General features: G+C 32.5%; 2 protein-coding genes across 5 annotated transcripts in view; one reads left to right on the top strand and one right to left on the bottom strand.

Annotated features, from left to right (window-relative positions):
- Positions 1-17,560, top strand: part of Arl13b (ADP ribosylation factor like GTPase 13B) — a 66,456-nt gene that overhangs the window by 26,443 nt on the left and 22,453 nt on the right. The window lies entirely within an intron of this gene.
- Positions 3,721-14,487, bottom strand: Stx19 (syntaxin 19). 2 transcript variants are annotated; one of them, XM_046455359.2, is made up of 2 exons: positions 14,219-14,487; positions 3,721-5,545 (listed from the first exon to the last, which is right to left on the bottom strand). In XM_046455359.2, the coding sequence occupies exon 2, from the start codon at positions 5,533-5,535 to the stop codon at positions 4,651-4,653; it is 885 nt and encodes a 294-aa protein (XP_046311315.1). In that variant the 5' UTR covers positions 5,536-5,545; positions 14,219-14,487; the 3' UTR covers positions 3,721-4,650. The 2 variants fall into 2 exon arrangements, with proteins under 2 accessions (XP_046311315.1, XP_046311314.1); XM_046455358.2 differs by having other exon boundaries at positions 3,724-5,548.

Raw genomic sequence — 17,560 nt, 5'->3', positions numbered from 1 at the left:
CTTGCCCCTGACCTTTTGACTACCCAATCAGGAACTTCTCTCTCCAGAGGTCCTGAGGGCTGTGTCCCTGTTGTGGAAAGCTGTTCTGTATCTGGAACATCAGGACCAGGCATTGAGAGCTGCAGGCCAGCCACATAGCTGCAAGTGTTGAGATGGGTTGGTGGCTAGGGGGTGATGTTGGAAGACTGGGGATTGGGGAGCCGAAAGTCCCTGTTGATTGCCAAACTGGCAGGACTAGTGATCATTAGATGATGGTATATGGAGGGAGTTGGGGACCGGACTGTTGTCACGTCTCAGCAAGTGCTGCCTGAGTTGGCCCAGGGAATCTGGTTGGCACTGAGCCTTCATACCTTCTTCTAACCTACTGACTCCATGCAAAGCTCTCTCCTGCCTCTACAGGAAGCAGGTAGCTATCAGTACACCTAGCAGGGAGACTTCAAGTGTAACCAAGCCTATAGGGACCTTGGTGATGGTCTATGAGGCCCTGGTTGTTGTCCCTGGGTGGAAGAAACCATGGTCCTAGTTGGTGGTGATGGTGGAGGTGACTAACCTGCAGGTACCTTGATGTTGGGCTTCCAGGCTCTTGCTAGTGTCCAAAGATGGAAGCTGCCCCAACTAACGATGGCAATGGTGGCAGTGGAGGTAACCCAAGATGGTGGTGGTGTACCAAGATGGAGGCGACTGCTTTCAGAGATGGGACAGCGATGGTGGGCTTGTGCCACGGCATTGGGCAGACTGTTTGGAGATGCAGCAATGCGGCTGGTGGTGCTGTGGCAGGCTGCTGCCTTCAGGCCCTTCCAGTGTCCCAAGATGGAGGCTACCAGGTTGAGGGGCCTAATGCAGCAGTTGCAGTGTCCCAGGTTAGAGGTGGCCAGAGGAGCCATGCGTTGGTAGATGGGGAGCTGAGCATCAGGGATCCACACAGGTGCAGCATCGGGTACAGCCAGAACAGAGGTCTATAAGTTTTTAATATATAGCCTTTATTGTGTTGAGATATATTCCTACCATGCCTAATTTTTTTTGTTTTGTTTTGTTTTTTTGTACCAGGTATTGAACTGAGGAGCATTTAACAACCAAGCCCTTTTTTAATTTTTAATTTTGAAACAGGGTCTTACTAAGTTGCTTAGGGCTTCACTAAGTTGCTGAGGCTGGCCTTGAACTTATGATCCTCCTGCCTCGGCCTCCCAATGACTGGATTACAGGCATGCACCACCACACCTGGCCCATGCTTAATTTTTTGAGAGGTTTATGAAGTTTATTGAATCTTATTGAATGCTTTTTGTGCATCTATTGAGATCATCATATGACTTTTGTCCTTCATTAGTGAATGTGATATGTTAAGTTTATTGATTTGCATATATCCAACCATCTTTGTATCTCTCAAATAAATTCCACTAAATTGTGGTGTAGAATTTTTTGTGTAATTTTGGATTTGTATTACTAGTATTTTATTGAGAATGTCTACATCTGGCTTTATCAGGGATATTGGTCTATACTTTTCTTTTTCTCTTATTTATGTTGTGAATTTTTCCTCATCTGGTATCAGGTTAATGTTGGACTTGTACAATGAGTTTAGAAAAATTTCCTCCCTTTCAATACTTTAGAATGGTTTGAGAAGAAATGATGTTAGTACCTTTAAAAATGTCATAAAATTAAGCAGTGAAGCCATTTGATCCTTGTTTTTTTTCTTTATGGGAAGATGTTAATTACAGATTTCACTGTTTTATTTGTTAATGCCTGTTCAGATTTCCATGTCTTTATGGTTCAATTTTGGTAAGTTATATGTGTCTGGAAATTTATTCACTTCTTTAAAGTTTTCCAGTTTGTTAGTGGATGGTGGTTCATAATAGTCCCTAATGATCTTCTGTTTGTGGTATCAGTTGTAATCGCTTCTTTTTCATCTCTGATTTTACTTATTTGGGTCACGTTTTCTTAGTCTAGAAGTTTGTTACTTTTGTTTTTCTTTTCAAAAGCCAACTTTTTGTCTTTTTTTTTTTTTTTGGTTTGTATTTTGTTTATCTTTGCTCTGATCTTTTTTGTTTCTTTCCTTCTACTGACTATGGGTTTGGGTTGTTCTTGCTTTTCTAATTCTTTAAATTGCATCATTACATTGTTCTTACTATCTTCACTGTGTGATCAACTTTAATTTCCACATTGTATGCTTTGTCTTCATTATCTGACATTCTTTCTTCCAAGTGATCTAGTCTGTTGGTTATGCTTTATTGAGTTTTTAAAAATATTTTTATTAGTTATTGATGGACCTTTATTTATTTATGTATTTGTATGTGGTGCTGAGATTGTATCCTTTATTTCAAGGATTTCTGTTTTATTTATTTATTTTTTTTCAGTCTCTCTCTTTCTTGAAGTAATCTTTTGCTATCTGTATTTTCTCTCTTATCTCTTTGTTGGAGTGATCAATTTTTGCCTGTATTTGCTCATTTAGGTCTTAGGTCATTCTTTAATTCACAGATCATTTTAATTATGAACCTTCTGAACTTCTTCTCTGACATTTCATCAACTTCACTGTCCATGGATTCTGTTATTATAGTATCCTGGTTTGTTTGGGGCACCTTCCTCCCTTGTTTTTTCATGTTGTCTGTGTGTGGCCTTAGAATATCACTGGAAGTAGGGGGAGGACATTACAGGTTTTTAGCTTTTTCCAGTCTTTGATCAGGTTAAGGAGCAAAATCAGCCTGTCTGCATGCACGCTGTAGTTCCTTTTAAGACTCTCTAAAGGAGCTCAAAAGCACTTGCTGTGAAAGAAAGACATTTATATGTCTTTCTTTCTTGCAGTGTGGATCTGAGATATTACAGTTTCTTCCCTGTATTCTTGTAGTACCCATGCAGATTGTCTGTCCCTCACCTTGATGTTGGGCTTCAAGAGAGAGCTGTTTTTAAAATGTTATATGAATTTAAGCTACACAAAACTTATGATCACAGAAAATGGCATAGTTTAGTGATTATGAATATAAGTCCTATGATCATAACAATTTTTATTAATTATTTTGATCTTCCCATACTTACAGAACCAATAGATTCCTAACATTGTGCCTTCAACCCCTTCAAGGAATTTTATCCCTTTCAGATAGTTACATTAAGAAAAAAACTACTACTTGTAGTGCCTATTAAGTATAAAAATAAAATATACAAAATGTTTGACAACTAATTAAGTATCATTGTTTCTGTTGCTTAGGTTAGGATAATAGTAATAGTTTTAAAATACAGAAGGAAAAACTGTATATGACACATTGCTTTGTGATGAAAATTGCTGTATTTAACTCTTGCTTTAAAGGCACTGTGTTCAAATATACAGTGCTAACAGAAAAAAAAAACATTTGTGAATCTGTCTAATACTGTTGAATATTAAATAGTACTAAATATTCTCGATTTTTATGATAAACAGTTTAGAAATAATTATTTTTGTTTGTGTGTGTGTATATCAGTTATCAATGGACCTTTATTTATTTATTTTCATGTGGTGCTGAGAATCAAACCCAGTGCCTCACAGTTGCTAGGCAAGCGCTCATCTCTGAGCCACAACCCTAGCCCAGGAATAATTAGAAACAAATATCATGAAAGCTCTGAATGCAAGTTTAACAGGAGCAGAAGATATATTAGTTTTAACTATTACCTGTGGAGTTTGTTACCTGTTTTAAATTATTCCTTTTATAATATTTCTTAAACATTTGAGCTGAGATATGAAACATCTTTCTACAATGATGCTTGACATTTGACATAGTAGAAAGTGCTTCAATTTCTTTATTCATAATTTTAAAATGATTTATGATATTTATGATAAATGTATAAATTTTGCCTTTTCAAGTACCTTAAGCTACCATAACACATTTTCCCTCCATTATACACATCTGGAAAAGCTGCCATATTAAATAGATCCATTATCTTTACATTCTATGATGGTACCCAAGCAGCTAAAACATCAATAGGTTAAAAACATGACTGCACTGGGTGATATCACATTAAAGTTGTGACCATACATTTAGTTGAGCCCTAAATGCTGCCTGGTTATTCTGCTACCTTTTATAAAATGATTGTTATCCTCCCATCCCAAATGACTATTTTATTCCTTATCGCTTTCTTTCTGTTACTCCTTAAACCTACTGAGCTTTCATTTGACAATTTTGCCTTATAGTTCTTTAAGGAAACGGAAAATGTCACACAAGAATTCTCTCATTTTTTTCTACCACCAAATTTGAAGTGAAATCTACTTGATTTTGCTTTATTATCGCATCCTCTGATGTCATGTTTTATGTAATTCTCAATTACCAAATAGTCTCAAATAGCCAAGTGTATTGCTTACATAGTCATCACTTAATTGAACATTCATCTTGTTAAAGCATTAGAAGTTAGGAAAAATGTGTAATAGAATTTAGTACCTGATCAGAAACTTCAATTTATTCATCTGATTTTTTTTTTGTTAACCTGTGAGTTGAAGGTATTCATACTGTTTTCAGATGATTAAAATTTAAAGATTTATGTCACTGACTTCAGGAATCTCTGTAATACTAGTGGGTGTTGAAGGGGAAAATTATGACTTAACAGTGATAAAGTGTGGATCCATGAAACAATGAAAAACAGACACTGAAATACATCCTTCAGCTTAAATATGGAAAATTTTTAAAAATAGTTTCTTTATTTTGAGCCACGGCATGGACAGCACCAACAGCACAGTATCCTGCATGGATTTCTTTTTTTGTATTTTACTGCTAGTCCAAATTTCTCTTTAGTATTGTTAACATAATCTTTGGTACTATTTACTATCATTTCAATATTATTGATGCTCTCTCCTTGTTCCTCTACTAAAAGAGATATCTGAATGAAAAGATCCCGTAAATCCTTTACTTGGTTTTCCAAATTAACAAGTTCCTTATGTCTTTGTTCAATCTCTGAGAGTTGTGCTTTAGTGATATTGATTTCTGTGAGTAAGCTTTCATTAAAAACTTCCCATTTTCCTTGGTGAAGCATATCATTTACTTCTTCTTCAGGTACCTCTTTACCAGCAACTTCAAGTTGACAAAAAATAAATGCCTTGCACTTCTCTTGCTTTGCAGCTATTGTGTCATTGTATATAAACATAGTTTGTTGAAAATGGCGGAACATTGCAGCATACTGAGATTTAAGTATCCTTGTGATGACTGACGATGGACCATTTTCAACCTCTGACTTTTTAACTTCTTTAACTAAATCATCCAAACCTCTGTTAATGTGTTCTGCTTGGGTTTTTATCTCCTTTGTAATGCTAGACTCTCTCTTAAGGAGGCTAAACCTTCTCATTGAAGCCATCAGACTTTTCTGTTGCTGTCCAAATCTTTGCACATCATCTGCCAAATTGTTAATATTCTCCTGTAGTTTTTGGATCTCATGTAGGTGTCTCTCAGCTACAGGCTCTCTCTCATAAATAACAGCTTGCTGCACAAACACCCCTTTTTCCTCTGTTTCCGTACTCAACACATGACTGTCTCTGTAAAGTTCAATTTCCTTTGTTTTTTGCTTTAGTTCTTGAAGTCGGTCTTTCATCTTCCCTTTCCTGCTAAGAAGCAAGAATGATTATGTTAAAATGAAATTTGACTTGACATAGCTGTCTATCTCCCAGCAAGAATTATCCTAGTTTTCTAAAAATTAATTTAAAAATTAGAAAAATTAATAAGAATTTTCACATAAATATCACTGAAATTGGAAAAATAACATGAAATAATTTATGAATTATTTTGCCTAATGTGTGGCTTCTGTGAATCTCATTTAGTTGAGTTTAGTATCTGAGAAAGCAGTGATGGAGACACAATTATCCCCAAATTAGTACTTCAGTGTCAAGATTCTAATATGTGATATCATTTTTCTTAATAAAGGGTGCTTTTGCTCTACTTTCAAGTTTTAGGATTAACCTTTAGACTTTCAAAGTGCCCATACTACTTATGATATTTTAAACAGTTAAGCTGGTCTATGTAATGTTAAAAATATACTCATTTTGATAAAATAGGCATAATTAAGTTAAAAACAGTGTTAAAAACAGGACAGTTTCTACATTCGAGTTTTAGGTAGGTAGATTATGGTGAATTCAAGTTTTCTGAGGCCTTTAGGTTAACACATGATATAACTTTGTTTTCTTATCCATTGCATATTTATGAAATTATTTTCTTGGTTTGATTATGGTGATTTTTCTTTGTTTTGTTTTGTTTTTGGGGTACTGGGGATGGAACCCGAGGTACTTAGCCATATCCTCAGCCTTTTTTTATATTTTTTATTTTGAAACAGGGTCTCACTAAATTGCTTAGGGCCTTGCTAAGTTGCTGAGGCTAGCTTTGAATTTGCTATCCTCCTGCCTCAGCCTCCTGAGCCACTGGGATTACAGGTATGCGCCACCACATCCAGCCTGATTTCTTATTAACATTCCTTTGCAAAAGATTATCTATAATATCTTATAATAAAATATCTGTCATTTTCTTTTAATTGATACTTTTTAAAGTATATACTTATATATAATTTTGAGTATGACATTTATCACATCCTGTACTGATAGTTATCCATTGAAATCAAATTGATGCACATGTATAACATGATATAACTACATATAAAGCGACTAAAAAAAACCAGTCTTCATTTATAAAAAAAACTTTATTTTCACAGAGCATCTTCATTTTAGAATGGCATTTAATGTCTTTCATTATATTTTTGAAGATAATAAATGCCATGTGATAATATAAATGCTTCATTGGACCATGCATAATATTAGTATCAACCAGAGAAGAAGTTCTCTGATGGTACCCTTGGGTTCAAAATGGTGACTATGAAAAAATATTAGAAATTTTAGTTAATTTCAAGCTTTTTATCAGAACTAAGAGAATAGTTATATTTTTATAAATAATAGTATAATGTCTACATAGACTAAGAAAGATATCTGTTCCAATGACTTTATACATATTGGGGAGTGGGGCTTTATTAAGTTCTGAGCAGATATTTTAAGGTAAAAACTCATAAATTGGAAATTTCCAAACTAGTGTGAAAAGGATGAGATTAGCAAAATCATACCAAATGAAGAATCATTGAAAGAAATTCCCTGTGAAAGAAAAGATGTAAGGAGTATTTGTAACTATCTTCTAAAGTATAAAAGTCTCTGTCTACAAAAGAGATTAGATTTACTTGGCATAATTCCAAAGGGCTGTGTGTGGAAACTGCATGGAAGGAGGTTTGATTCAGTATATACTAAGAAGACTTTTGAAGGGTGTAGAGCTACTTGTTCCGAGTTGAAATCCAGACATGTCTTCCCATCTCCCTGAGCCAAGCCAGCCTTATTGCTCACTTGGATTACTGGAGCAGTCTTGTAAGTGCTACTCAGTGTTTTGTCAAATATTTGGTGGTTATGCTGGTACAGATATTATAGGACACCTAAAAATGTTCTGAAGTAATTATGGAAACTTTTTCTTTTGAGGCAGCTTTGGAAAGCAAAATTAACACCCATGATTTATTATATACTCTGAAAAACAATAGTATGAAGAAATTTGATGTTAAAGTTCCATGTTAAAGTTGGTTGGCTTACTGATTTATGTGTTGTTGTTGTTTGGTACTGGGGATTGAACACAGGGGGGCTTTACAACTGAGCTACTTACCTACCCTTTTTTATTTTTAATTTTGAGATGGGTCTTGCTAAGTTGTTTAAGGCTTTGCTAAGTTGCTGAGGCTGGCCTTGAAGTTGGGTTCCTCTAGCCTCAGCCTCCTGAATCACTGGTATTGTAGGCATGAGCCTCTGCATCTGGCTTAGTGATTTATCTTGAATAGCTTTCAACTATTGTTCATTTGTTTTAGTGTTACTTATCACTTTCTTATCTAGATGCTCTTTCTGCTAATTATTGTATTGAATGTTGAAAATAAATTCCTTCTGAAAGTTTTTAAGATATCGTGTTGTAAAATGTGATATTTATTTTTTCCAAATTAATGCATGGACAAAATTTAAAAAGTCAAAGCACTTTAAATTTAGAAAGATACGTATCTGACACCCAGTTGCTCTACCATACCCTATTTCTAGTCCCTACTTCCAAAGGCAGTCATTTTCATTTACTTATCTGTATGTTTTTTTAAATTATTTATTTTTTAATTATAAGTGGTCACAGTATCTTTATTTTATGTGGTGCTGAGGATCGACCCTAGTGCCTCACGCATGCTAGGCGAGTGCTCTACCTGTGAGCCACAACCTCAGCCCTGTATGTTGTTTTTAAACTCCCTCTTTTTAGGTAATTTGCCTATATAGGCATTTCTACTTTTTAAATTTTAGATGTTATATTGAGTTTCTGCTACAAAAAAAATGTAGATCTAACTTTCTTTTAAACTCTCATTCTTCAGTTTCCCCCTCTTAATATAGTTGTTCCACAATTTTGGGTTAATCAAATAATGTTTACATTATTATAAACACCCAAATAATATTTATATATCAATCACATAAAGAATCATGGTTACAGTGCCTTTCTCAACTGTTTTTTTTTTTTTTTTTTTAGTTGTTTTTAGGCCTGAATCACTGGGAAAAAAATAGAAAATGGGTATTTTTGTTTTAAGAAAATTTGCTATTGAACTATTTAGACATATTCAGAAAGGGCCCGGAACATAAATGGATAGTTTGATGATTTTTCACAAAGTCAATACATCCATGTAAACATCACACAGATCAATAAATACATAACTTTTGTATTTTCCTTCAAGTTTTTAAGTTTTTCAGTTGCTTCCTGTTTTATATATGTATCACTAATTCATTATAAGCTGAACTGACCTGAAAAATCTACTTGATATCTTAAATATAGCAAATATTCTTTTTATTTTATTATTTTGTTTTTTGAAGATTGTTTTCTGGAATATTCTAACGTAAACTGGCTGTGTTGGAATTTTCCTTTCTTCTCCTTCAACAATTACTGGTTTCTTATCTTTATTCTTGGTTGATTCCTTTATTTGGGGATATCCATAGCTTCTTTTCAAAACATAAATGTTATTATAACTTACATTTCTGAAAATTTGAAAAAAAATCTATCTTTACACCTGAGCAAAACATTTCCTGTGAATTTAACTCTCACAAAGAATATTCTTCTCAAGTTTTGAAGCCAGTATCATCCAAAACCAAACAGACACATCAAGAAAGAAAACTTCATATTAATAACCTTGATTAACATAAGTGCAAAAATTCTTAATAAACTATTCACAAACCACATATAAAAGCATATTGAAAAAGATAGTGCACCAAGATCAAGTAAGTTTCATCCCATGAATTCAAGGTTTGTTCAGCACACAGAAATCAATAAGTGAAGTTCATCACATAAAAGAGTATTAGGACAAGCATCATATGATTATCTCAATAGATTATCAAACTAAAAAGCATTTTACAAAGTACAGTGCACATTTATGTTTAAAACACCAGAGAAACTGGGGAGAGAAGGGATATACCTCAACATTGTAAAGGGAATATCTGACAAACCCAAGGCCAATATCATACTGAATGAAGAAAAACTGAAAGTATTTTCTCTAAAAACTGAAACAAGACAAGGATGCCCAATCTCACCACTCCTATTCAACATAGTCCTTGAAACTTTAACTAGAGCAATCAGTCAAGAGAAGGAAATTAAACTGATAAAATAGGAAAAGAAAAAGGCAAGTTATCTCTATTTGCTGATGACATACTTCTATATTTTTAAGAAGATCACAAAGATTTCACCAGAAGACTTCTAGAGTTGATAAATTTAGCAATGTAGCAGAATATAAGATGGACATACGTAAATAACTTTCCTATACTCTAATAATTAATCTGTTGAAAAGAAAACTAAAAGCGTTCACAGTAACCTCAAAAAGTACTTGTGAATTAATCTAATGAAGGAGGTGAAGGACTTCTGCAATGGAAACTACAGAACACTGAAAAAAGACATTGAAGGATACCTTAGAAGATGGAGATACCTCCCTTTTTCTTGGATAGGCAGAATTAATATTGTCAAAATGGCCGTACTACCAAAAGTGTTTCACAGACTCAGTGCAGTCCCCTTCAAAATACTAATGACATTCTTCACAGAACTAGAAAAAACAGTTATAAATTTATGTGGAAAAATAAGGATCCAAAAGAGCCAAAGCAATCATGAGCAAAAAGAGTGATGCTGGAGGGAGGCATCATAGTACCTGACCTCAAATTATACTGCAGAGTTCTAATAACAAATACCACATGGTATTGGCACCAAAACAGACTTGAAGACCAATGGAATAGAATAGAAGACACAGAGACAAACCCACATAAATACAATTACCTGATGTTAGACAAAGTTGCCAAAAACATACATTGTAGAAGAGATAGCAATATTAACAAATGGAGCTTGGAAAATTCTGGATATCCATATGTAGAAGAATGAAACTTGACACTTATCTTTCACCCTGCACAAAGGTCAACTCAGAGTGAATCACTGACCAGAAACTCTGCAATTGCTAGAAAATGTAGGCCCAACATTCCAACATGTTGGCACAGGAAACAACTTCATTAATAAGACTCCTAAAATGCAAGAAATAAAACCAAATATAAATATCAAACTAGAAAGCATCTGCACAGCAAAAGAAACAATTAAGAACATGAAGAGAGCTTACAGAATAGAAGATTTTTGCCACCTTCATTTCAGACAGGACATTAATATCCAGAATTTATAAAGAACTCAAAAACTTAGCACCGAAAAACAAAATAAACAAACAACCCCCCCCCCCACAAAACCCAGTTAAAAATGAGCAAAAGAACTAAACAGACACTTCTCAAAAGAAGAAATACAGATGGCCCACAAATATATGAAAAATTTTTCAATATCTCTGTCAATTAGGAAAATGCACATCAAAACTTATACTGAGGGCTGGGATTGTGGCTCAGCGGTAGAGCGCTTGCCTCATGCAGGCGGGACCCAGGTTCGATCCTCAGCACCACATAAAAATAAAGGCATTGTGTTGTGTCCATCTACACCTAAAAATATATATATATATATTTCTAAAAAAAAAAAACTTTTATTGAGATTTCATCTTACTCTATCAGGATGACAATTATTAAGAAGAAAAATAACAATAATTGGTGATGAGGATATGAGTAAAACGTACACTTACACATTGTTGGTGAGACTGAAAATTAATGCATCGATTGTGGAGAGCAGTATGTTGATTCCTCAAAAACTAGGAATGGAACCAACCATATGACCCTACTATCCCACTTCTTAGTAGAAACCCAAAAGATCTAAAATCACCTTGATGTTTATTTCAACACAATTCACAATAGCTAAGCTGTGGAACCAACCTAGGTACATCTCAACAGAAGAATGAATTAAAAAATGTGGTATGTATACACAATGGAGTATTACTCAGCCATAAAATAGAATAGAATTATAGTATTTGTAGGTAAATGGATGGAACTCTGGAGACTGTCATGCTAAGTGAAATACTGAAATATGCCCAGACCCAGGAAGTCAAAGGTGGAATGTTTTCTCTGAATTTCAGAAGGTAGTTCGAAATAAGAGGGAGTGGGGAGAAAGGAAAAGAGGAAGGCGCACTAATTTCTTTTTCAAAATAGAAGTTGAGTGGAATAGAGGAAGGGGATGCAGGGGGAGAGAAGAGGAATGGTATAAGGGAAGAATAGTAGAATGAATATTACCTAACTTTACATATATGAATATGTCACAGTGAATCTCACCATCATGTACATCCACAAGACACTAATTAGGAAAAAAAGAAAAGAAAACTACAAGAGGAGAAAGATCAGTAAAGGGAAGGGAACAAGGAGAGGGAAGAGGGAAAGGAATGGGGAAGTTAAGTGGGGATTGAATTAGAGCAAATTATATTCCATGCCTTTATAATTATGTTAGAATGAACAACTAAATGTTATGTGCAACTATAAAGAACCAATAATAAAAAGAAAATTTTGCTATGTCCTATTCTAGCTTTCTCTTTTGCCCTTAAGAATCTGCCACCTGATTCCTTTACAATTATCTGCTAAATATTTAATGGGTATTTTTAATTTAGAAACTCACATATTTAGAATTTTTTTGTTTATTTTGCTTTGTAGTTTTTATAGTGTAGTTGGTTTTAATTACTACCCTTTAATTTCGTCATTAGTGTGTTTCCTATTTATTTTTGGTACTGAAAGTTTCCTTTCTTACTTTAAAATTTAATGATGTAGTTTTTAAATTTCTTTCTTTCTTTCTTTCTTTTCCTTAGGGTTATATCAATGCTTTCTGTATGTTTAGAACACAAGGGAATTATTTCAATGTCTGTGTGTCTCGACTAAGTCATAGTTGATTATTTTTGTAGGTTAACACTTCAGAAAATTTTTCCAGTTTTGTTCATTTGTGCAGAAATTGACTTCATGTAGGTACTTAGGTGCACTTACATGCTGTATATAAATTGTATTTTCTAGTAATTGTATACTTTTAACTATATATGCATAATTATTTTCAATTTGATTGATCCTTATGCCTTTATAAATCAGAATATTAGGCAAAGTGAGATATCCAGATATGTTAGAATTTGAAAGTTGGAGGAGATGGAGTTCATATAGTTTCAAAATATGAAGCTCATTGTTGTGAAATTATTTAATTGCTGAAGCTAATTTTGTGCAATCTTTTCTGTACTTTAAATTTTCTTTCTTAATGGTAGAAGTATTGTATCCAAATATGAAATATCTTTCAGAATGTTTAGCTTAGTACATAGATATACATTTTGGAATTTTACTAGTGGTAATGGACTTTGATTTTAAACATGTTTGAAAATAGAGCAATGATTAGTACATATGGTAACCAACTTTGACAATTTATTGTGGGAAATAGAAAAGTAAACTTGTGTGATTCAAGTAAAACTTTTTTCATCCTATTACAGATAGTACAAATTCTTAAAGACAGAAACACAAATACAAATTACCTAGTGCTTTAAAAAAATATGCCCTGGGATAGATACTTAATATATTTAAAGTAAGCCATTTCTTTCTAAAGTTACTATGGTGGTTAAATAAAATACTTTAAGAAATACATCCAGTGCCTAGTCCAAGGTAAATAGAGTATCCTTTTCCTTTTTTATGTGCAACTTGCAACATTTCTCTAGTTCAAGATTAAAGCAATAGATCTTATAGGAATATTAACCTCTTTGGCTACTTAAATAAGAGCTAGATGACAGTTTCTAAAAATAAACTGAAACTTTTCTAAAATAAAAGCAAATTGCATATATTCTCTAAGCTTGAATTATCTGACTTTTTTTGCAATGCAGTCTTTCAGTGCTTTCTACTTTTGCTTAGTGTAGATAAATTGTAAACTTGTTTAACAATATTAGGACCCTTTGTTTATTAAAGCTTTTAATTTTTAAACTTTCACTTACTGATTTAATTAACTTATATGCATATAAAAATGGTTTTTATATTAAACTTAAAACTCCACAGCCTTGAAGATAACTTGCTTTAGATATTACATGGCCAATTCTTAAATCTTCCCATAAAGTACTTACAAAAGTCATTATTATTTTTACTTGGGATATTTACTTGGAAATAGGATATTTAAAAAATTCTAATGTCAACAATTGTGAAAACATAGAAAGTATCTTACCTCTTGATATAGCTTGCATTCAATTAATGCTGACTTTAACAACCTTTGTGATTTAAATATTTGCAGTATCCTAGCTAAAACATTAAAATTTGACTAATTTTATATTTCACTGTGATCTTTATACAATAATTTAATATTCTCATTACCTCAAATTAATTTCAGAATGTTCTAGGAAACAACAATGAAAAAAATAATTAAAACTATAGAAAATAATGTCAAACTTTAAAGGTTATACATATGTGTCCAATTTGTGCGCAGTTTTCTTTTGAATGTTAATGTGAAAATATTCTCTAAAGCACAGCATGATTAGTTTATAGTCTATAAAAGAATTTTAGATTTGTTTTTATAGAATCTGGCTTTCCAATGTTTTCAAAATGAGAGGTCAATTGTTAAAGAATTTTTAAAAACTCTTTCCTCTAAAGTTGATTAACAAAGAGCTCTACACTCAAATCACATTCAATTTTTCAGTAGTATACATGAACAGATCAGCTATCTTTAGCCCTGTCCGAATCTGAGCAAAACAGCAGTTTTAACTATGTGCTGAGCTAATTTTGAATGTCAAAGTATAACTAGATTTTAGTCACTGGATTTCTCACATCAAAAAAGTACAAAAAACGCAATTTATTTACCTTTCTGTCTTGTTCCTTTTGTTGCTTTTCCACCTTCCTTGTTGTGAGTTCTGCCTTTGAAAGGAAATCTGAGTATCACATGATGTAATGTTTGATCAAATTACTGAAATCTCTGTCTTATAGGTCACAGACTAATTTCTATATGTTTCTCATATAGTTAATTAAAAGCCAAATAATGAAATCAAATAAGTTGGAGATAAAGTTGTACTTTTGCTGTTAATATGAAATGAGAAGAACAAATTGCTTACTTCACACCCGGAGAATCTGGTTCTGCCAGTTAGACGCCTATTCTTTAGATTAAAGGAAGATTTTCATTGGAGCTAGCTTGTAACAGGAAGTCCTTGTTTTACTGCCTACATAGAGTATTTTGCACAGTCTCTGAAACTCAAGTCCTACATTATCTATACAATATATTACTCAAAAAAAAAAAAAAAGCAAGGAGTTTACTTTTTTTTCTTTAGATATAAAAGCCTATTAAAAAATAAGGAATTAAGTAGGAATAAATAAGAGTGTAAAGAAACTTGGTATAAAACCTTTTTGTTCCATTTACTTTAAAATTATTGAATTATATCCTATTTTAGGAAATCCCATGAGGGCACATAGCTCATAGAATCATAGAATTTCAGGAGAACAGCCACAAAAAAAGCTCATGTCTTTAAACCGCTCACACTACTTTTCATTTTACTATATTGCTATTTTTACTTTACAAGATGTTTCTTTTAACATGGAAGAGCTAAAACTGTATAGTAATATTAAGCCATTTATTTGTTATACAAATATAACAACTCCAAACTAATACCAGGAGGAAGTAGTTATAGGAAAACTTAGAAATGAAAATTTTTCTGACACTACCAAATTCCCAAACCTTTCCTGTTTTTCCCTCCTACATTAGTTGTTTGAGGGCAAGAGGAAGAACATTCATATAACAGTTATCAAAATAACATTTATCTTTATTCTTTGACTTAGAAGTCCTACCTCTTGGAATCTTGTTTCTCATTAAGAAATGACTCTGAAACTACCTAATTTTTACAGTACTCTGTAAAAATGAAATGGTGAAACACAAATATCCTTCAGTGCAGAATGAACTGAATAAATGACAGAATATTTATGTAGTGGTGCATTTTGCAACTATACAAAATAATTTTTTTTTTTATTTCTCAGAGCAGATTTAGAATTTAATATTGAGTTAAAACAAAAAGCACAGTGCAAAAGAAGTGTATGCAGTATACTAGCTTTAAGAAAGAGACGGTGAATATAATATTATACACACAGACAAAAATCAGTCAATGACAATGAATATCCATCATGTCCAAATTGTGCTCTTTAAAATACCATTTCTCCCATATACTTATTTATATTTTCAGAATGAAAGTATGTGAGGATGAACTAAAAACTAATGAAAATAGTTACATATAAGAGAAAGAAAGGAATAGAGAAAGAGAAGGTATAGATATGGATGATATTTCTTTCTGATTGAAACTTGTTTATGTAACTTTGAATTTTGAACCATATAAATGCATTAACAATTAATTTAAAAAAAAACAAATTATCTTTATAAAGTAAAACTACTCTGAAACAAATGAACCTACCTCTATAACTAAGTGATGGCATAGCCACACAGAAAAGGTTTATTTCAAGTATTTAAAACTCAATATTTGTGGCATCTGTAGTGGGATATATCTTAGAGACAGAAATAACCACGAAGATATCTTAACCTTCATTTAGTAATCTTTATTTTTAGTAATAATATTAAAGTTATTAAGTTTATTTATTTTTATATGATTCTAAGAATTACACCCAGTGCCTCACATGTGCTACGCAAGCGCTCTACCACCAAGCTACTGCCCCTGAAATTATTAAGTTTAAACTCATATACGATGAAGCAAATAGTTAATGTCAATGTCATTAGAACTTGTAGTTGTCAGCATATATAAAAAGAGATACAAGATCTAAGAAGCTAAGTGAAAACTCGGTAATATTTGATTTGAAGTTAAACAGAATCAGTATGAACTGATTGTACCACCAGGTACAATCCATTTTTATTAAAATTAGGAAATAAAGGCAAAAGATCAGATGTTGATCTTAATTTTTTTCTATGAATTGAATTTAAGTGAGTCACAAGTAGTTTTTGAAAGCTAATTTTTTTATAGAAAATTCTGGTATTAATTATAGGAAGAATATAGAACTAAATAAGTCGTCTTTTTATAAACTAGTATAAAATAATAGAATCAAGCAAAGATCATTAGTAAAATTTGAAATGAAAGGCCAATGCGGAACTTTATTTTAAATGGATCAGACTGTAAATCTACTGATCAATTTAAATATCATAAAAATATGGTAGCATATAAAAAGTAAAAGTAATACTGTATGGCTCCTGTGCTTGCCAAAAGAGTTGTAATGTTTTGAACCACCAATAAAAAAAAAAAAAAAGTGTTTAGCCTCTACATCTAACTACCAAATATGGGGAGTACAGAGTATATGTGTTAAATGGTCTCATGAGGAAGTATTACTTAAATCCAAAACATGGGAACGCCTAAAAAGAAATGATTTGTTTTATTTTGTAAGGAAATAACATAGTAGGAAAAGAGGAGTTATGCAATATACTAGCTTTAAGAAAGGGAGGGTTAATATAATATTAAAAAAACACTTAAGACTGATAAGTTATGTGTATGGATTGTATCTGATTTTGAACTTAACATTTACAAAATGATACTGGGGAATGTTGAATGCATTGAGGTAATATTAAAGATTTACTATCAATTTGTTAGGTATAACAAAGATATTATGGTAATATATTGTAATTTTAAAATGAACAGGGAAAAGTGGAAGGTATTTAGATGAACAAGGTTGGTTCAGTATTGATAATTTTTTAAAATTGATCATAGAGTTTCATTAGATATATTGTTCAGTGTATTTATTAAAAACTACATTTTGCCCTCCCCGAAAAAAAAACCCTGTCATATGCATTACATTGTCTTTTAGTATTGGAAGGAAATTGGTTCCAGGACTGCCCTATAATACCAGAACTAAAGATGCTCAAGTCCCTTGTAGAAAATAACGTATTATTTGCATATAATTTGTGTATAGCCTCCGATATACTTAAACGGCCTCTAGATTGCTTATAATGCTTAGTGCAGCATAAATGCAGTGTAAATAGTTGTAACACTATTGTTTAGGAAATAATGACAAGAAAAATATATGTAGACAAATAGTATCTCAGTGTGATTCCCATTTTTCTTAAGAACTTATTTCTTCCCCAGTTGTCCCTAATTTAATGTGTTTGTTGTGTATATTTATCCCCAGTGCTGGTCCAAGTAACTAGAAGTATAAGTCTCCAGTAAA

The sequence above is a fragment of the Marmota monax genome, unplaced genomic scaffold (genome assembly GCF_021218885.2).
Source record: "Marmota monax isolate L192 unplaced genomic scaffold, Marmota_monax_Labrador192_F-V1.1 WCK01_AAM20220418_F8-fsc00053, whole genome shotgun sequence".
NCBI lineage: Eukaryota > Metazoa > Chordata > Mammalia > Rodentia > Sciuridae > Marmota > Marmota monax.
This window is presented reverse-complemented; position numbering and strand designations above follow the sequence as displayed.